We start from the raw sequence: 19,771 nt of genomic DNA, 5'->3' as shown, positions 1-19,771 counted from the left end.
ACGCTACAAACGGTGCTTCGCGCATCTGTGCTACGTGTAGTTTGGTGGCCAACAGGGCGCCGCACTAACTGCTTTCCCTGCTAGTGCTGGCTTTCGACGATCGGCACCGAAGAGCAAAAACACATACACACGTTTTGTGTGCATTTTGTTTTGCGGTGCATAAAACCGCGAAGCAGCGAACCGTCATTCGCGCGAGGGAGAAAACCAGAGACTCAGTAAAACTGCAAGCCGGGTAATGCGTTCTGTGTTTGCTCTTTTCTTCCGCCGCTCAGCGTCCGGCAGGTGTGCAGCAACAGCAAGCTTTGTGTGTGTCACGTACGTTCGTTTTCTGCCGTGATCCGGACCATTTTTGCTCCGAGCGTGAGGAAACATCATCAGCAGCATCATTTCTGTGGTAGGCCGCGCCGCGCGCTAAGGTCCCAGCATCAATCGCCGGGGCGAGATCGAACGTTTTCTCAGATTGGCCAAGGCGTGGAAAATCGCAGGAACAACGTAGGAGCTTAACCTGCCAATATGACAGATATAAGGGTAAGTGTGGCCGCAACGGTATCAAACGTAGAAAAATTGTGCGTTGTTATCGCGCAACAAGAAAGCAAACTCCAAAGAGTCGGTTAGGCCATAATAACAAGTTGCTGTAAAAAGGGTGCTTGCGAACCGGTTGACATTGCTTCCCTAGTCGAAACGAAAAACGATACGATGAAGCCGAAATCGCAATTAAAATGTGAAGAAGTGTCGGAATCGAACCAAAACCCTATCCTCAATGTCGCTATCGCGTACCCTTTGCTTTGGGTAGCGGCGGAATTTCCCTCCGAAGCCGCCATTTTTGTGTTTGACGCCGAGTTTACAGTACAACGATCGGCTGTCATGCGGTGGAAACCGCTGGCGGGTCGGTCGTCGGTACAAGAGCAAGAAGAAAACATAGCTTTACGCTACCAAAGTTGGCGGGGTGGAAAGAGAAAACCTTGTCACCGTTCAATGAAAGATTTGTCTGTGAATTAACGGTAGAATAGTAATCAATTTTAAAGCCTTAGCAGAAAAGCTCCTCTTTGTACGCTCCCGTTGCCAGATATGTAATGAAACGTCTCCTGAAATCATTTTCGTGAAAATTAATACGTTTTATTCCTTTCCATGTTCGTCGCTCACCGTAAATGATTTTTAGGCGGCGTTTGCTGCTCAACAGAATGGTGCCGGTGCGAAGGCGATGGCATCGGTGGCCACCGGTAGTCCCAAGATCGGCGGAAAGTCGATCGAAAAGATCTACCAGAAAAAGTCGCAGCTTGAACATATCCTGCTCCGTCCGGACACGTACATCGGTTCGATCGAGATGGTGAAGGAGCAGATGTGGATCTACGACAAGGAGGCGAACAAAATGGTACAGAAGGAGATCACGTACGTGCCCGGGTTGTACAAGATTTACGACGAGATTCTCGTGAACGCTGCGGACAACAAACAGCGCGACGCGAAGATGAGCACCATCAAGGTCGAGATCAATCAGGAAACAAACACTATTTCCGTGTGGAACAATGGTCAGGGCATTCCCGTCGTGATGCACAAGGAGGAGAAAATGTTTGTACCGACGATGATTTTCGGCCATCTGCTGACGTCTTCGAACTACAATGACGAAGAAGAGAAGGTTACAGGCGGCCGAAACGGTTTCGGTGCAAAGCTGTGCAACATTTTCAGCACCAAGTTCACGGTCGAGACGGCCACGAAGCAGTACCGGAAATGTTTTAAGCAGACATGGGGCGAAAACATGTCGAAAGCATCCGAGCCGAAGATCAAAGAAGATTTCAATGGGGAAGACTACACGAAAATTACTTTTTCACCCGATCTGACCAAATTCAAGATGGAAAAGTTGGACGATGACATCGTTGGTTTGCTGTCGCGCCGCGCATTCGACGTCGCTGCTTCGACGCGCGGTGTGGCCGTATATCTGAACGGGTCGCGTGTTCCGGTAAAGTCGTTTAAGGACTATGTCGATCTGTTCCTGAAGGACGCAAGGGACGACGTTGGTGGGCAGGTGAAACTTACCTACGAGTCGGTAAACGAGCGATGGGAGGTCGCGGTCGCAATTTCGGAGCGCGGATTCCAACAAGTTTCATTCGTTAACTCGATCGCAACGACCAAGGGCGGTCGACATGTGGACTACGTGACGGATATGATCGTGAAGCAGCTGACGGAGGTGCTGAAGAAGAAGAACAAGGGAGGCGTCAGCATCAAACCGTTCCAGGTGAAAAACCATATGTGGGTGTTCGTAAACTGTCTCATCGTCAACCCAACGTTCGACTCGCAAACGAAGGAAAACATGACCCTACAGGCGAAAAGCTTCGGTTCGAAGTGTAACCTTTCGGAGAAGTTCATTAACGCGGTGGCGAAAAGTGGCATCGTTGAGTCGGTGCTGCAGTGGGCCAAGTTCAAAGCTCAAACCGATCTTGCTAAGACGTCCGGCTCAAAGAAATCGAAAATCAAAGGTATTCCGAAGCTCGAGGATGCGAACGACGCCGGTACGCGCAACTCGCTGAACTGCACCCTCATCCTGACCGAGGGAGATTCGGCAAAAACATTGGCCGTCTCGGGGCTGGGTGTGGTCGGGCGCGATACGTACGGTGTGTTTCCGCTGCGCGGTAAACTGCTGAACGTGCGCGAAGCAACGCACAAACAGATTCTGGAGAACGCCGAAATCAACAATCTGATCAAGATTCTCGGTCTGCAGTACAAGAAAAAGTACCTGACGATGGACGATCTAAAGATGTTGCGGTACGGCAAGGTAATGATCATGACCGATCAGGATCAGGATGGGTCGCATATCAAGGGTCTGTTGGTCAATTTCATCCACACAAATTGGCCCGAGCTGCTGCGTCTGCCCTTCCTGGAAGAGTTTATCACACCGATCGTAAAGGCGACAAAGAAGAACGGTACCGAACTCTCGTTCTTTTCTCTTCCCGAGTTCGAGGAGTGGAAAGCGGAAACGCCAAACGCACACACCTTCAACATCAAGTACTACAAGGGTTTGGGCACGTCCACGTCGAAGGAAGCAAAGGAGTACTTCCAAAACATGGAGCGCCACCGAATCCTGTTCCGCTACGAGGATACGGGCGACGATGATGCGATCATGATGGCGTTCTCAAAAAAGGCCGTTGACCAACGCAAGGACTGGCTGACAGCGCACATGGAAGAGTGCCGCCATCGGAAGCAGGTCGGGCTGCAGGAGCGCTATCTGTACACAAAAACAACAAAAGCGATTTCCTATAAAGACTTCATTAACCTCGAGCTTGTGCTGTTCTCCAATTCCGACAACGTGCGTTCGATTCCGTGCGTGCTGGACGGATTAAAGCCTGGCCAGCGGAAGGTACTGTTTACGTGCTTCAAGCGTAATGACAAACGTGAGGTGAAGGTGGCCCAACTGGCCGGTTCGGTGGCGGAAATGTCCGCTTACCACCACGGGGAGCAATCGCTCTGCGGCACAATCGTCAACCTGGCCCAGAACTTTGTCGGCAGCAACAACATCAATCTGCTGTACCCGGGTGGTCAGTTCGGTACGCGACTCACCGGTGGCAAGGACAGTGCGAGTCCACGTTACATTTTCACCATGCTGTCGGCACTAACACGCCACATTTTCCACCCGCTGGACGATCCGCTGCTCGAGTACCAGTACGAGGACAATCAACGCATCGAACCGGTCTGGTACCTACCGATCATACCAATGCTGCTGGTGAACGGAGCGGAAGGCATCGGAACCGGGTGGTCTACCAAAATTCCGAACCATAATCCGCGTGATGTGATCGCCAACATTCGGCGCATGCTGAACGGCGAGGAACCGAAAGTACTCAATCCGTGGTACAAGAACTTCCGTGGGCTAGTAGAGTCGGTTGGACCGGCAAGGTTCCTCACCGTGGGAAATGTAAGCCTGCTGGACAACCAGAAAATCGAAATTTCCGAACTACCGATCGGAACATGGACTCAAACCTACAAAGAGAACATTCTTGAACCTTTGCTGCACGGTTCGGAGAAGCAAAAGGCGATACTGGCCGACTACAAGGAGTACAACACTGACACGACGGTGCGGTTCGTGATATCCTTCTTACCGGGCGAGTATGCCAAGTTGTACGGTGAAGAGGGTGGCTTTCATCGGGTATTCAAGCTGACTAGCTCAATAACGACTTCGATTATGAATGCGTTCGATGAAAATAATTTCCTAAAGCGCTACGATCACGCCAACACCATCTTCCAAGAATTCTACGTCATTCGTCTGGAGTACTATGGGAAGCGTCGTGAATATCTGCTCGGCATGCTTCAGGCCGAAGCGGACAGTATGTCGGACAAGGCGCGCTTTATCATGGAGAAGTGCAGCGGGGCACTGGTGGTGGAGAACAAGAAGCGAAAGGTACTCATCGACGAGATGATCAAGCGGGGTTATCGGCCCGATCCGATCAAGGAGTGGAAGCGGCGCGTGCAGTCGAGCGCAGAGCAGGAGGAAGAGGAAGCAGCCGGCGCCGATGAAGAGGGGGGCGAAGAGGATGTGGAACAGGAGGATGTCAAACCGGTCAAGGCGTCATCGTCGAAGAAAGGTGCCGCAGCGATACCGGCGGCCGATCCCGAGAAAGCTTTCCAGCGACTCACGGATGTGAAGAAGTTCGATTATCTGCTCGGCATGTCCATGTGGATGCTGACGGATGAGCGCAAAAACGAAATCCTGAAGCAGCGTGACCAAAAGTTGGCCGAATTGAAAGCGCTGCAGGCGAAGACGCGCGAAGGGCTCTGGATGGACGATCTTGAGATTCTCGAGCGGAAGTTAAACGAGGTTGAAGAAAAGGAGCGTCTCGAAGCAATCAGCACGGAGAAGAAGCTGAAAATGGGCTCCTCCAAGGCAGTGACCGTTGGTGGGCGTAAGCAAATGGCCAAGAAAACAGCGATCGACGACACGAAGCCGTCCACGGATGCCGAGGAAATACGTTTCCGGGTGACGGAGGAGTTGTTGAAGAAGTATGAAAAAGCTGCGGCCGTGTCAGCGGCCGGTAAGGTAAAGAAAGAAAAGAAGGAACCGGGTGAGAACGGCGGGGAAGCAATCGATGAATTTGATGCGCTGGTCGAAGGCAATGGAGAAAAATCGAAGCCGAAGCCGCGCGTAAAGAAAGAGCCGAAAGAACCGAAGCCGAAGAAGGAAAAGGGTTCCCCGGTGGAGAAAGGCAAACGGGGACGGGTAAGTGATTTGTCGTCCATCAAACTGGGCATATTGAACAGAAAATAACTTCATGCGTTTTTGCAGCCGAAGAAAAAGGCCACATCGTCGGATGATGATGCTTTTAATTCGGATTTGAGCGGCGATGAGTTTGCGCCGGCAGTCGCCGTTCCGACGCGAGAGAAGACAGGACGTCGTGCAGCGGCCACGAAGGTATGGAAAAAGATCCCCTAATATGTTACAAATTTCCACATTCACCCTTCATCCTTATACCGCATTTTGCAGAAAGTGAACTACTCATTGATGGATGGCGGCGAAGATGAGGACGATGCCGAGTTTGATCGTTCGGACGACGAAATGTTCGACAACAATCAAGGAGGAGCATCAGCTGGCGCAGCACGCGGAGCAATGGACGTCGACGATAGTGACATTGAAGAGGTACAAGCAAGTCGGCCCGCCACCGTTAACCTGGATGACGACGACGATGACGATTCGTCGCCGGTAAAGAAACGGAAACCGGGGCCAGTGAAGCGAACGCTGGGACCGAAGACGGGCGATGCCGGGAAAATGCCGACAGCCAAACGCGGTCGCAAAGTGTTGGATCACAGCAGCGAGGAAAAGCCCAAAAAGGTGAGTGGGAAAGCTTCTAAAAGTTGATTCACTGGAAAAATTACACGGACTGTTAAAAACATGATTTACACTGTATTGTTTACACAGAAAACCAAAAAGAAAATCATCGATAGCGAAAGTGATGAGCCTAGCGATGACGATTTCGACTCGGATTACTAAACTAATCGCGACCGACAACAATAGATGGCCACCACGACAAGAGCGACGCATCTAGCAACAGTTTCGTTTGGCGAACATATGTTTCGTAGGCCTTTGGACTAGATTTATCCACCCAAAAACTACACAGGACAGTGGTCAAAACTCTGTACATCCCATATGTCGTTTCTACCATTTCAACTACTAGAAACGTCTTAGTTAACGATAGTCCGCAAAAAGACGCCACTGAGAAAGGATTTTTTACATATTAGAATCATCGCACACCCATTTAGTATTACGACGAATATTACCATAAAGTTTACAACTTTTTCCCGTTGGTTCCGGTCTGCTGTCGATATGTTTTGCCGTGGAGTGCACGAGTTGAAGAACGGCGACACCGAGTGTGAATTGTTACCCTGTGCGTGTAATCTTTCCAGAAACAAATTACGTTGCGCCAAGACTTGCGGATTGGCATGTTCGGGTCTAAAAGCAAGTGGCATCGAATGACCTTTCATTCCCTGCTGCCCAAATCAGAAAGAACATGATCATTTTTTCTTCGTAGTTCTTAAGAGTGTGCTTCTCTGACAAGGAGTTAGTAGTGAGTAGGGAACCGCACGTGGGTACGTGTCTTCAGAAAAGAACAATCGTCTGAGGCTAGTAAGAGAGGGGCAGAGTAAACGGATAGTAGAAGGCAGTGGGATAAGCTAAATGAATCGGAATTATTGTAATAAAAAACAGTAAATCCTATTTAAATGAAAATTGAATTGAAAGGTTTCTCTATCGAGACAGGTGTTCTAGAGTTACTCAAAAGAGAAAAGATTTTTTCCTTGTCCCCCCCCACTGCATCCATTTACAGCCCAACGAACTTAGGACTCCTATTTGGGGACCGTACCTGGAGAAGAATTGGATTAAATATTACCTAAATATTGCATGTAGTCTAACGTGAACTACTTACTACTAATAATCGATGTGTGGAAAATAACAGGTGTACTATCTACTGCGCAGAAAACATGTTTCCAATGAGGTATTAATTTATTATTTTACAATATCGATATGAAGAAAGCAGAGGGAATTGTGAAGCAAATTTGTCGGCTAAAATCGGATACCAATCGATCCGTAGTTACACTCAGTTTCAAGCTAATACTCTTTCGTTTTTCTCTTCGTATCAAATGTAAAATGTTCGAAAACTATGATACAAAAGAAAATAAAATCATGTAGATATTTTTAAGACTTTGCTGTTGTGTTTTATTTTGCAGAAACTATATCTGTAACACCTCTATAATTCAAAAGAAAAAAAAACTATATCGGTTTCAGTTGGGACGCCTAAGGAAAAAATGCAATTTTTCCTCTGACCATAGATCAAACAAATTTCTTTTGTTTGGACCGCCCAATCGCCAGTGACGGTTTCATCTTGGCACTATGAGGCTGTACGATTGTCCATCAGTTGCATAAGAAAGAGGTTAAATGTTAATAAGGAGTTCCACAAGGAAAACGAAATAAATTGAGTATAATGTGTGAACAGTTTTAAGTTCTTTTACCTACCCTTCAATTTAGAAATCGACCAGTCAAGCCTCGAAACCAGCTGAAAAAGTAGTAAAACGTCGAAAGTGACCGAAAGTAATCGTTTGCTGGTTATCACAATTTGCACCTAATATAAAATATCAATTGGCAACGCATTTGCAGTTCAAATACAAATTTTGACCGCCCAAAATTGACCTTTTGCAGTGACGAATGATAGCACTTTGGGCGGGAACTGCAACTGAAGAAACAGGATTTGTTTGTGGATTCAATAGGACTCAACCATATAGTAATGGCATTCGGCATGGGAACCAAAACTATAATATACGAAAAGATCATTTCATTGCCGATCGAAATACCATAATTGAACAAATACGTGACCTGATGTATGGGGAAACGTCGAATAACGTATCGTTTTAGGTCAGGTAACTTGCACTTAGGAATCTATTGTCAATTTGAGTCCAAGGTTTCGCAATGAAAAGAAAATCTTTAATCCTTAGAGGAAAGCGAATCCCAAGGAAAATGTTATCGCAAACGAATCCTTGATCATCACATTAACACACTAGGCGGATTGTGATTTTAAAATGGGCGCACCTTGCGGCACAGCTTTTAAGTTAGGGAATGAAACTTTTACGTTTTCATACGTGCAACAGTTTCTAAATTCGCATATAGCGGAACAATGTTATCAACAAAACAACTTGGCCAAACGCACAATTCATAACCGACCAATCTGCGGACACGGCACACACTTCCATGTATAAACCATTTTCCACTTTTCCACCGTTACCGCGAACGCCGATATGTTTCACAGCAAACACTCACAAATTGTGTGGTTGATTTTTGACTTCTTGGCTCCCGCTTTTCTGCACATTTATTCACTTAAATCGACGACGCACCGAAAAAAATACATTCGCCAATTTTTCTTCTCTCGTCGTTCGCCACAAACACGACTCGTTTCCATTCTAAACCATCCGCTGGATCAGTTCGTTGATTTTGTCCTCACGGTTGCCAAAATCGCCGCCCTCGACGTAGTGGTTGTTCTTCTTACGCCAGCCGCCCGTGGGCGTGTTCAGCTTGAACGGCCACAGGAAGTTGTTGACCTTCTTGAACGAGGCACCGCCGGTGTAGATATGGTACACCAGATCCTCCACGCACTGCAGTCGGTGGCCGGCACGCAACTTACGCTCAATCACGAAGTTATCGGTGATCGGGATACGGCTGTGTCGGTGCTAGGGACGAAATTGATACAAAGTATGAGGATGAAAACATTGAACAAACCCATTCCGAAGCGCGCGTGACCACGTCGGGCATGTGGTATGTACCTTCACGAATCCACGCTTGTAGAGCAGGTGACGCACGGACTTGAGCGTCGGGTAGCCGTAGGTAATGTAGGGCTCAGCTATACGCAGCATGTTTTTCGTGGCCTTGTTAAGCTTGACGAAGGTACCGTTGTTGATCTGACGCAGACGGAACAACTGCAGCACCTTGCGTACTTTCGGCGCAACCTTGTTGATACTGAAAACGGTGGGAAGTATTAAAAACATCCACAGCTAAGCGCACCGCAAGTAACACCGGACTTTCCAACACCTACCCACGAATACGCATGACGAATGCCACCTTCGGTTCGGCCGGAATGTAGATGTTACCGGCCTTCTTGGCAATGCGGGCCTGCTCGGTCGCAGCGCGCTCGACACGCAGATACTTCTTCGTGTAGCTTGCGGCACGGAGCAGATTCTGCTTGCGGCGCAGCAAACGCACGGCACGCAGCTTGCGGCGAGCCCGCAGCACATTCGGGCGCTTCAGCGCGCGGCTCTTGGCGTGCTTCAGCTTCGATTCCGGTACAGCTGGCAACTTCTTCTCGCCTTTGACCTTCTTCGCTTTCACCGGCTTCTTGCCTTCGGCCGGCGTCTTCGCGACATCCTTCGGCTTGGGTACAGTCTTTGCCTTATCGGCCATCTGTGAAATAACAAATTGCTCCAGTTAGCAACCGACGGCGACGATTTGGTGTAACTTTTTACGGGAGAAAAACAACACACCTCTCCGATCTTTAGCACGTTGTACGTCGAAAAGACCGCATAAGAAGGAAGTTGTCATCAGTTGGTAGCCCTGAAGTTTGACAGCTCGCTCGGTCATTTGACAGCGGACAGTCGATCAAGGTGTACAGAAGCAGCGGTGGTAAGACGGTTTATTTTTCAATTTTGCTCCCGATACGATTACCGTTTATAACCGTTTATTAACCTGTTGGTGTCCGTTCTCGGTCTCGGTGTTCATTGCGCTTTTTTCTCGATCCAATAACCTACTAAAATAATAAGTATTTTTGAACGTTTCATTATAAAACTCCACAAGTTCAAAAGATATATAAAATTGAATATTCGTAATCGCTTATTTTGAACTAGCCGTATTTGAATTGCATTGAATTTTTGATTCTCGAAACATTTCAATGGCGCTCGTTTGATAATGTTTAGATAGGCTTCTAATAAACACGTGGTATTTGATAAATGTTTTCAGGCAAATCGTTCTTCAATTCGATGAGGAAACTGTAGGCGAATTTTACAATGTACGTTGGAACATACCAGCAACACAAACACAAATCACGGACTGCACAAGGTTACTCGCCAATTGATATAGTTTATTATCAGTACAAAACCAATCGTACTGAAATCGCTCATCGTACGAGGCATAAAGAGATTCGCTAGGTACAAATTGTACACCAAGTCTCGGCAATTGGATGCCGATGTTCAAGCATTGACAATTTCCGCACTGCCCCCTCGGCGTGGGTCAAAGGCCGCGTTGACCGTGAACGCGCCATCCATAACGATTCCGGTGGCCGCTGCAAAGCCGGCATCCGGTGTTTTCTCCTTCACCTGGTGTCCTTTGTGAACGAGCCCTTCCAGAATCTTTTGATCGAAACCGGGCTCATAGTCGACCCACATTGGGGCCAGCTGATGGTGCAGGCGCTTCTCGTTCATGATCGTCGTCAGACTGTCCCCGAACACCAGGTGACGGTAGATCATAACGGCCGTGGCGCTGGTAATCCGACTCCCTCCGGCACCACCGAGCACCATGCGTATGTTACCCGCTTTGTCCGTCACGATCGTTGGCGTCATCGAGGAGAGGGGAACTTTCCCGGGGCTGATAAAGTTGGCCGGCGATGCTGGCAGCCCGTACGTGTTCACTGTTCCGGGTGTGGAAAAATCATCCATCTCATCGTTCAGGATGATGCCGGTTGACCGCGATCGTATTTTGGCACCAAGTCTGCGAACAGGAACCATGGGTCATTTATAATTTTCGCTTTCATCTAAGCGTATCACTTACAGATAGTTGATCGTGCTCGTCGCCGAGACAGCGTCGCCATTGGGAGCCAACACGCAGATGTGTGCCGTGCCCTGGTCCTTTACATCCGCAAACTCGGCACCGTAGTACTTGAAGTCGGTGTGCGTAGCGTTATCGTCGATAAGATGCTGCCGGATGAACGTTGCAAACTGCGGATCGGTCATGTTCCGTATCACGTCTCTTGCCTCCGCGGTGTGTGCTGGATCACCGAGACGCGTTCGCAGTCCGTACGCGAACTTCATACTCTCCACTATTCGGTGCCAAGTAAGCGGATCCTTGAGGCGCATCTCGGTGTACCCGTCCAGGATGCGAAGCATAAAGTTCTGGATTGTTCCGCTGGCCGGAATCGCGATGGAGTGCACTTGTGCCCCGGATGCAAGTTCCACCGTATCAGCCGGCTCCCAGCGTGGCCTGTAAAAGATCCAGCGGACACAAGTACTAGGGTTAAAAAATTCCAACGATCAGGAACCTCCGTTACGAACCTATAATTTAAAAAGTCGTCCTCAGTGATGATGCTACCGAAGGCACGCAGATCTTTCATCAGGTCCCTGAGCAGTGTTCCGTTCCGGCTGTACAAGCTGTCCACCCCTTCAGTCGCCACGATACGTAAGCTTGCGGCCAGTTGGACCCGCTTGATAGTATCTCCCTCCCGCCAGGTGCGGTTTGTGGCCGGATTGATGAACACTTCCCGCATCGATGGTTCGGCGTGCAGCTGCGGTTCGACTCTCTGTAAGATCCGGCTCAGGTACGGCGTCACGATGTGTCCCCGTTCGCATAGCTGGATCGTCGGTTCGACCAACGTTTTCCACTCGAGTCTCCCATACCGTTGGTGGAGCTCCCAGTAGCCCTTCAGCTCACCCGGGACGGCCACCGTGAGGCCACGCGTGTCATTGAAACGTTCCTTCGCCACACTGGTCAGCATATCCCGCTGTGCGGCTGCCGGAGCCACTTCACGTGCGTTAAGCGCCATGATCGAGCCGTTGTTGCGATCGTAGATCGTCAGCAGGAATCCACCGCCCAGTCCCATGCTCTGCGGACAGGTGACCCCTTCGCAGAACAGCGTGGCGATCGCGGCATCCGCCGCCGACCCATTGAGTCGCAGGATCTGGGCACCGATCGCGGCACACTCTGCTCCGTTCGCTACCACGGCTCCTGCATGTTGCCGAGCGGCCGGCCTAGTGTTTCCGCGAGACGCGATCACAATGACGAGCACAATGATCGTGAGCACGATCGTGGCGATTATGAGCGTCATAATCGTTCTACGTTTCATCATTCGGCCGGAGATGTTTCTTGATCGGGTCGAACGGCAGAGCTTCAAAATCTTAATATCAAGAAATGGGTTAGAAGCTACGCAGCACACTTACGACGGAAAGCCTCTTTTGTTAGTCCGTGCATGGTAAGCGTGCATGCTGTTATACTATCACTACCGCCGTTCGAAATGCTGTTTCCCTGACCGTTACACCACAACATAGTTCCGGCGGGGTTATTAGTCTGATTGCCAGCGACATAGATCGGTTAGAGAATGGAGTGTTAAACCGTGCGCGTTTCAGCTGATAGTAGTCACCCATTAGACCCAAAAAATCCGGTGTTATACATTGTGGTCCCCCGTTTAAAAGGTTAGTCTTTCGAGATTAGGGCAGCCATAGAGGAGGAGAGTTTGTAGATTAGCCCAAAAACTCTCCACAGGAATGAAGGTGGCCGAGAAAGTAGTTTGAGGGACTGGAACCGGCTCCGAGCACTGCACGAATTAACGGCGCCGGAATCAAAGGCCTGGTACATTCATCTTACTCCTTTATTAGAGTAGTTCACAGTACCGTTTCTAGATATTCTTTTACAAAAATGATTTTAGCTACAAATATTTGTACACTTTAAGCTAACGCAACTAAACAAGGCGGATACATGGGCTGAGGACACATAAAACATCGAACTATAAACAAGGAACACGACTTCAAGCAAAGCACTTCATAATGGCGATCGTATGAGGTCCAACACGGGGCACGCACGGGTTGACCGTGCCCCTAGCCCTGCAGGATGAACGTGCTCCCGGAACGGCGTGGATCGAACACGGCTTCGATGCGATTGTCGACGTGGCGTACGATGGCCGTCAGCGCAGCGAACCCACCATCGTCCGGCGTCTCCTGGCAGACGTGTCCACGGCCCGTTAGACCCTCGATCACGCGCGGATCGAATCCTTTCTCGTACTCCACCGACATGGGCGCCAGCTGATGGTGTATGCGGGGAGCGTTGATGATCGTCTCCAACGTCTCGCCGAACACCAGATGACGCACGATCATCTGCAGCGTGGCGGTAGTGATGCGGGAGCCCCCGGCAGCCCCGACCACGATCCGCACGTCGCCCGTTTCGTCCGTCACGATCGTGGGAGTCATCGACGACATCGGTACCTTCCCGGGAACGATATAGTTCGCCGGCGACGCCGGCAACCCGTACGCGTTGGTGAGACCGGGTGTGGCGAAATCGTCCATCTCATCGTTCAGCACAATCCCGGTCGAGGTGGAGCGTATCTTGGCGCCTAGGCTGTTGGCAACGATGGTGATGATGAGCATGGGAGCAATGGGGCCTCGGCATCTGCGAAGCAGTTACACTTACATAGTGTTGATGGTGCTCGTTACCGAGACGGCATCACCGTTGGGAGCCAGCACCGACACGTGCGCCGTGCCTTGATCGTTCTCGGTGGCAAACTCGGCACCGTAGTGCTGGTAATCGGAGTGCGTCCGATCATCCTCGATGCCTTCGTAGATGAACCGGGCGTAGGTTTTGCTCGTCAGCTTGGTTAGCTCTCGCTCGACACCGGGCACGAACGGCGGGTCGCCGACGCGCGTCCGTAGCCCGTAGCCGTGCTTGAAGCTCTCAATGATCCGGTGCCAGGTCAGGGGATCGTCCCGCCGCAGTTCGCCGTAGTTGTCCAAAATGTTTAGCATGTAGTTCAGCAGCGTGCCACTGCCCGGGAGCGGTATGCTGTAGACTTGACTAGACTTTCTAATACTGGTTCGCACCGGAGCTACCCACCGTGGTCTACAAAACAAACGATCGGGAGAAGATCAGCTGTCAGCCGTGCGCCGGGTGCTGGTCAACGCATACTCATATTTGTAGAAATCGTCTTCGGTGATGATGCTGCCGAATCGTTTGAGATCGTTCATCAGGCGGGGCAACAGTGTCCCGTTGCGGCTGTAGAGCGCGTGGACACCCTCGTCAGCGATCACCTCGAGTGTTGCGGCCAGAGCGGGTCGCTTCAGCCGATCGCCCTCGCGCCACGGTAATTGGGTGGCCGGATCGATGAACACTTCGCGCAGCGACGGTTCCCCGAGGATACGGTCGGTGCGGTCCTTCAGAATGCGCTCCAGATACCCGGTGACCAGGTGGCCCTCCCGGCACAGCTTGATCGTCGGTTCGACCAGCGCTTTCCACTCGAGCCTCCCGTACCGTTGATGGAGCTCCCAGTAGCCCTTCAGCTCACCGGGGACGGCCACCGCCAGGCCACCCGTCACCGTGGTAACGTTCACGTACATGTCCGCAGTGGCTGCCGCCGGTGCGACCTCTCGCGCAATGAGCGCTTCCGCTTGGGCGCCTTCGCGAAAGTAGAGCGTGGCCAGGAATCCACCGCCAAGGCCCATACTCTGGGGGCAGGTGACACCTTCGCAGAAGAGCGTCGCAATGGCGGCATCGACGGCGGAACCATTTTGACGCAGAATGTCTGCTCCGATCGCCGCACACTCAACTCCGTTCGCGGTGACGGCCCCACCGGTTAGTTTGGGGTGCGGGTCACGTGAGCGTAAACCGATCACCAGTCCGACTACGACGGCCACCACGACGATCGCTGCCAGAACCGACACAAGCAGCAGCTTGGTCCTGTTTACGTTCAATCTGCAATGCAATCGAGCAACACTAAAGAGGCCATCCGGTCTGTGTCGGAGCAGATGATTATTTTTTTCTAAATCCCACCAGGCCCGATGTTGTTGTGAATTTCCGCCATTTTGCAGCACAGGACAGTTTGGGTACGTTGTTTGCCGAATCGTGCTGGTATTGCACAATTGAGCTATAAACCACAAGATATGAGCACAACGGCCCGGGATATCAACACAGGCCACAGCACGCGTCAACAACGTTTATTACGTTCCGTTTAGCGTAGGGCAATCGAGCTTATCGCGCGGAGAGACGTGGCTTCCAAGTGCATAAAAGGCAACTGGATATGTATAGTCATGGTGCTGGCTGTGACCGCACCGGAGCAATCTCTGCTCCGCGAGCCAGTACGGTGTGGGGGGCTGCACGAGTGCAGTGGTTTGAGCCACCCCATGGATGGACCACAACAACCCAGCCACCTAGAGCACTGTTGCCAATGCGCGCCCCACGTGGCCCCACGACCTAAAACGTGAGACAATCGGACCTGCGCCTGTGCCGTTGTTACTAATTGTCGGTCAGGTCGTGCGCGGTGCGGTAAACGAATAATAAGCAGGGTCCATAATTGCAGACGACCTTTTCGGGACCCAATTTTCGCACTGATGGACACCCAAGGGTACCCATTTGGTTGGCCTGTGGTCTAGTCGCGCACACGTTTCACCTTATCGAGACAAATCGATTCGACTACGTTCGGAAGCAGCATTCCGGCGACACCACTCGCGGATAATTTGCCACGGGTTGCGATCTATGTCAGGGGAAAGATCTTGAAGATTTGACTTGGATCGTTTGAGAGTTTTAAAATCAGTTTTTCTTTTCGGACAAAAAAATGTACCGCGATCGATAGCTTTTTTTCTGTCCGCCGGCACCGGTCAACCGGTATCAGCTGGATCGAGGGGTCAGAATAAGACCGGCGTAACCGGTATCGTAATACGCGTGCGCGGCCTTCCAAGGCTCAATGTCTCAGAGGATACCCTCAGAGGTTGACCCTGTTTCGCTGGCCTTTTTTTTTCTTACCCACCTACAGCAGCATCAAAAGCGAAAGTGTCTCTACGGACCAAGGGGACTTGAATACCGTTCAATCGAAACGAGCTACGTTCCTTTCTGTTGTCGACACATCTCTTGCTTGAATTTACGAACTGAGCCGAAAATCTAACATTATGTCCCGGTGCCAACGACCGATGATGTCAGCTCGATTGAACGACGGCTAACTTCCGCCATCTGCGCTCGATATGGGAGGGCGATTGATTCTGGCCAATTGTTTTGCCAATTGTGACGCTAATGATCATCGAACCGCACACCTATGAACGATCGCGAAAGGCATGCACTGGGGGGTTCGGGGGGTTCTCTGGTGCCAAATGAGGGTTTGTTTTTTCCACCGTTCCGCTAGTACCAATCTATTTCCACCCATCAGCGTCGCTCTCCGGGGAACTCGATAGATGGGTCTTCAATTATCTCCCATTTCACCAACCGCGCGCGCGCGGCACGTGAAAGGCAGAAACGGGGATCGATGTCGGACATTTATCATGCAGGACGCAGTGCTCGGTATGACTTATCATGCAAACTATAGGTGATAGGATCGTAATGAAAACAAGTTGACTGATTGCATAAGCTCCCATCGCAACATAGCGCCCAGTCATGATCGATGACCGGGCAGTCGGTCCACATCAAATTCACCCAATTGGAATTGGGACTGCTTGAGGACCTATACACAATGGGTTTGCTCCAGTTATTTAACCGGCCGCCTCTTTCATAGGAGCTGCGAAGGTTGACGAATGTGCGCCAAAATAGGTGACATTTTTTGTTGTGTCCGTTTCCATTGTACCTTTTTGTACACCTCACGAAGCCGCCAATTGAGCGGCAGCGGGGATTGCTGCTGCCATGATTGCATCCGTCCGTGTCCGCGATGTATTGAAGGTTCCGTACACCACTTTTGGGTACGGAGCCTGTTGTGGAGCACGAAAGGGGAAACAGGCGGCGGGACATTAGACGCACGTCGTCTTGGAGCTAGTAGTTGAACGTGACGTGAAATTCCGTGTTGCACAGTATCAACGCTCGTGGCCACAATTCAATCACTCTGGCCGTTTCATCGTCCGATAAGAGATTGAGAGGGCGCGAGTACCACATTCAAGTGGCTAATCATCCCGCAGTCGAACCGAATACACAAGATCAACTACGTCACGCCTAAATGCTAGATAAAAGAACAATCAACACGCATCGCACGCCTGCGCTTATCATCTGGGCTCGGCTTGTCTGAAGTCCACCCAATCCATTACCGCTTCTGTCTATCTGGGGCTTTTCGCGACGTAATCTAGTACATCGCGCGTGTGTAATTGACAATTGGTGACATTCCGCAGCGTAGTACAGCAAAAAAGTGTAAATCATCACTCATTTCCCGCATAGTTGGTTTTTTCGAAACAGAGCTCATTGTAGCATATCGGCTGAGGTGTTGGAAAATTGCACAACATTTAAGCAAAAAAACACGTTATTTGTGTACGTACTAAGGGGCGTGATTTGGAAGGCAGATAACGATATCGAATGGACTGGATCGCGAATGGCGGAGAGTCCCAGGTACAGGGTACTCAATGGACGAATGTTTGTGTTCTCAAAATATGCAAAAGGGCGTGCGTTGGCCGCGACATACTTTGTAAAATGTTAAGTTCACTCACTCCCCGTGCATTTCGCTGAAGATGTTTATGCATAAGCTTTGGTGCATCCAGATTAGGTATTCACCACGTGCATCGGATGAGAGAAGTGCTTGTTGATAACGAATTTCGAATGAAACGCCCCTCCCCGTGCTAGAGAGGAGCGATCCGCAGAACAGCCTCCGTTGGGATCTTCTTCGATGAATAATTGCAAATGATACCCGAGTGAGATGATGCCCGCGTGTGTGAAGCACAATCGGTGATCGGTGTTATTCGAACTTCATTGCCACTGAAAGGCCGCTTGGTTCATGCCCGTTTTATTATTTTTTGCACAGGTGTTTTACTCGCACCGTTCGCGCCGCATAACTTACATCATTTCCCACCGTACTGGACAACTCAAGGGTAATTTCGGTTGAACCGATGTACCACCAGGGCGAAGAAATTAGTTAAAGTGGCCCAACAGCAAACGAATCACAGTTGTAGTATCACACTAAAATGTTGGTTGTTCTCACTCGTTTCTCGTTTCAAATCACACTTTGAATTCTCGTTAAGTATCCGATCGTGCACCGGGCACCGGGTGGAACGTATCGAGCCTTAGGGGAGCCTTAGGAAAAACACGTTGGAAAGCCGATCACTCCGTAGTAATACCACATCGTCCCTTGTCCGGGCCACGGCTAAGCTTCGACTGAACCGTAGTGATACGGACCGGTTGCTGATATGGATTGGCGGCACCGTGGCTATTAACAGTGAACCTCAACAACCAATAGCGCAACCAACACAGCGACACACGAGATCAAGCCGCACCGATCGCTGTGCGGCAAATAAGTTCTCAGACTGTTGCCAAAGCCCGGTCCTTATTTTCAGATGTGGTTCGAAAGCTTCAGCCTTCCCATCATTCTAATGATGATTTGATGGCAGCCGGTTAAATAAATATCATATTGCTGCATATTGGATGTCGATCTACGAGGAACAAATTTTGCGAAAAAATCAATAAAATAAATCAATAAAAAACAAACGCACCATGCGCGGATCAATGGCCAAAAGCCCACCGTTTCCGTTTGCTGGCGCCGGACAGCGCGAACTTAAAGTGAGCAAAATGGACAAACAGGGAAGAAAAATGGCAAACTGGTTGGATGAATGTTCGGTAACTCAACAGAAAACTTATCGGCTGCTATGACAACGGCACACAAATGCACTGCATCAATGGTTGCAGTGATCTCGCCATGCCATTTTCTTTAAGTTCATCATAATCTCCAACACTAGCTCTAGAAACACTAGAGCCGAACTAGGGGCCGAGCGATGGTATTTTGTGTGATTAGCGGCTGAATTACCGCTCGAGCCTGGAAATATGTTTTTTGCACTGCGTAAGTTTCGTGTGAAACAATCGGCGCTAATTGCTGCGAGACTCTGCTTATTAATTATGTCCACTGCGGTAAATTGATTGGTATGTGGCCAAATAACATCTTATTTTCTAAAGAGAAATCTTATGGTACGGTAAACTACAATATGCTGGCGAATACAAATTTAAAAACTGCGTCATAAGGGGTCACTCAGCTTCTAAGTGCATCGAATATTACTTACGTAGTTTTTAAACTAGTGATTAGTTATAGTAAATTGATTGCATCTGAGATAATTTCTTTCAATAAATCACCATCACCAAGATAATAAAAAGAGAAGTGGGTTAATTAGTTTTACAAAGAGAAGATATTATTAATAACTTTATTTTTTAGTTACAAAGTCACACCGACAACGAAAGTTTTAAACTAGTCGAGCAACAATGATCTACTACAGATCAATCGATAAAAAGATTAATTCAATAACACCGCACCGATACACTAGTTTAACGGCTAGATTAAGACGTATTAAGTAAAATATCGAAACAGATCTCTTCGGAATACGTACCAGCGCAGAATTACGCACTTTAACCGGATTTCACTGATCGACTGGATACTTCGAGTTATTCATGCTTAGCGATTTTGTTTGTTTAACAAAATCTCGCGATTTCATCGCCCAGCGGCAGAAGCGATGTCTTTATCTGTCATTCGATGAGCTAAGGGTTGCCTCAACGCCTTGAATCCTAATTCGTGTTATTTATGTTGAAAGCATGCACTGCAACGTGCATTTCATGGAAATATTAATAAGTGTAATTATTAAATGTGTGAATTCATTATGTAGCAATGAAATATCGAGGCAGACACAAGTAGCCGGTGTGTGACGTCATTTCGTGTGAATCTTCATAGAAAATAAGGGCTAATGAAATTGATGCCAGTTTACAATGCACAGTTTGATGGTTCAAATGCGGTTTTGCAAAATGTTTTTCTCATAATTCTTGTTGGTGTTGTAGACACGTTTACTGAATTGCTTTGAAAGTGAGAGAAAATAACAAGTAAAATCAGGAAAGAGTAATGTGTTACGTCAA

At 49.4% G+C, this 19,771-nt stretch overlaps 3 protein-coding genes across 3 annotated transcripts; 1 reads left to right on the top strand and 2 right to left on the bottom strand.

Moving 5' to 3' along the window:
* The first annotated feature begins 513 nt into the window (after positions 1-513).
* Positions 514-7,166, top strand: LOC131211275 (DNA topoisomerase 2). Its single transcript, XM_058204687.1, has 5 exons — positions 514-528; positions 1,160-5,200; positions 5,267-5,392; positions 5,465-5,809; positions 5,897-7,166. Exons 1-5 carry the CDS (start codon positions 514-516, stop codon positions 5,966-5,968), a joined length of 4,599 nt encoding a protein of 1,532 aa, XP_058060670.1. The 3' UTR covers positions 5,969-7,166.
* A 1,129-nt stretch (positions 7,167-8,295) lies between these two features.
* Positions 8,296-9,569, bottom strand: LOC131211276 (large ribosomal subunit protein uL30). Its single transcript, XM_058204688.1, has 4 exons — positions 9,499-9,569; positions 9,054-9,418; positions 8,785-8,977; positions 8,296-8,691 (listed from the first exon to the last, which is right to left on the bottom strand). The coding sequence occupies exons 2-4, from the start codon at positions 9,416-9,418 to the stop codon at positions 8,425-8,427; spliced, it is 825 nt and encodes a 274-aa protein (XP_058060671.1). The 5' UTR covers positions 9,499-9,569; the 3' UTR covers positions 8,296-8,424.
* Positions 9,570-10,079: 510 nt separating this feature from the next.
* On the bottom strand, positions 10,080-17,998 carry LOC131206909 (glutathione hydrolase 1 proenzyme-like). The gene is made up of 6 exons (XM_058199505.1): positions 17,724-17,998; positions 13,895-14,677; positions 13,403-13,828; positions 11,278-12,084; positions 10,778-11,206; positions 10,080-10,717 (listed from the first exon to the last, which is right to left on the bottom strand). The coding sequence occupies exons 1-6, from the start codon at positions 17,726-17,728 to the stop codon at positions 10,201-10,203; spliced, it is 2,967 nt and encodes a 988-aa protein (XP_058055488.1). The 5' UTR covers positions 17,729-17,998; the 3' UTR covers positions 10,080-10,200.
* Positions 17,999-19,771: the final 1,773 nt, after the last annotated feature.

The sequence above is a fragment of the Anopheles bellator genome, chromosome 2 (genome assembly GCF_943735745.2).
Source record: "Anopheles bellator chromosome 2, idAnoBellAS_SP24_06.2, whole genome shotgun sequence".
NCBI classification, from domain to species: Eukaryota; Metazoa; Arthropoda; class Insecta; order Diptera; family Culicidae; genus Anopheles; species Anopheles bellator.
The sequence above is the reverse complement of the archived record's forward strand: the minus strand, read 5'-3'. Positions and strand labels throughout refer to the sequence as shown.

Excerpts from the sequence above, each read along its gene's own strand:
- LOC131211275 (XM_058204687.1), top strand. Across the intron at positions 5,201-5,266 it reads AGAAAGGCAAACGGGGACGG|CCGAAGAAAAAGGCCACATC; the intron begins GTAAGTGATTTG and ends GCGTTTTTGCAG. Across the intron at positions 5,393-5,464 it reads GTCGTGCAGCGGCCACGAAG|AAAGTGAACTACTCATTGAT; the intron begins GTATGGAAAAAG and ends CGCATTTTGCAG.
- LOC131206909 (XM_058199505.1), bottom strand. Across the intron at positions 13,829-13,894 it reads GACGATTTCTACAAATATGA|ACCACGGTGGGTAGCTCCGG; the intron begins GTATGCGTTGAC and ends TTTGTTTTGTAG. Across the intron at positions 10,718-10,777 it reads ACGAGCACGATCAACTATCT|ACTTGGTGCCAAAATACGAT; the intron begins GTAAGTGATACG and ends TCCTGTTCGCAG.
- LOC131211276 (XM_058204688.1), bottom strand. The coding sequence starts at position 9,418 with ATGGCCGATAAGGCAAAGACTGTACCCAAGCCGAAGGATGTCGCGAAG. Across the intron at positions 8,978-9,053 it reads TTCGTCATGCGTATTCGTGG|TATCAACAAGGTTGCGCCGA; the intron begins GTAGGTGTTGGA and ends CACCGTTTTCAG. Across the intron at positions 8,692-8,784 it reads ACAAGCGTGGATTCGTGAAG|CACCGACACAGCCGTATCCC; the intron begins GTACATACCACA and ends TTTCGTCCCTAG.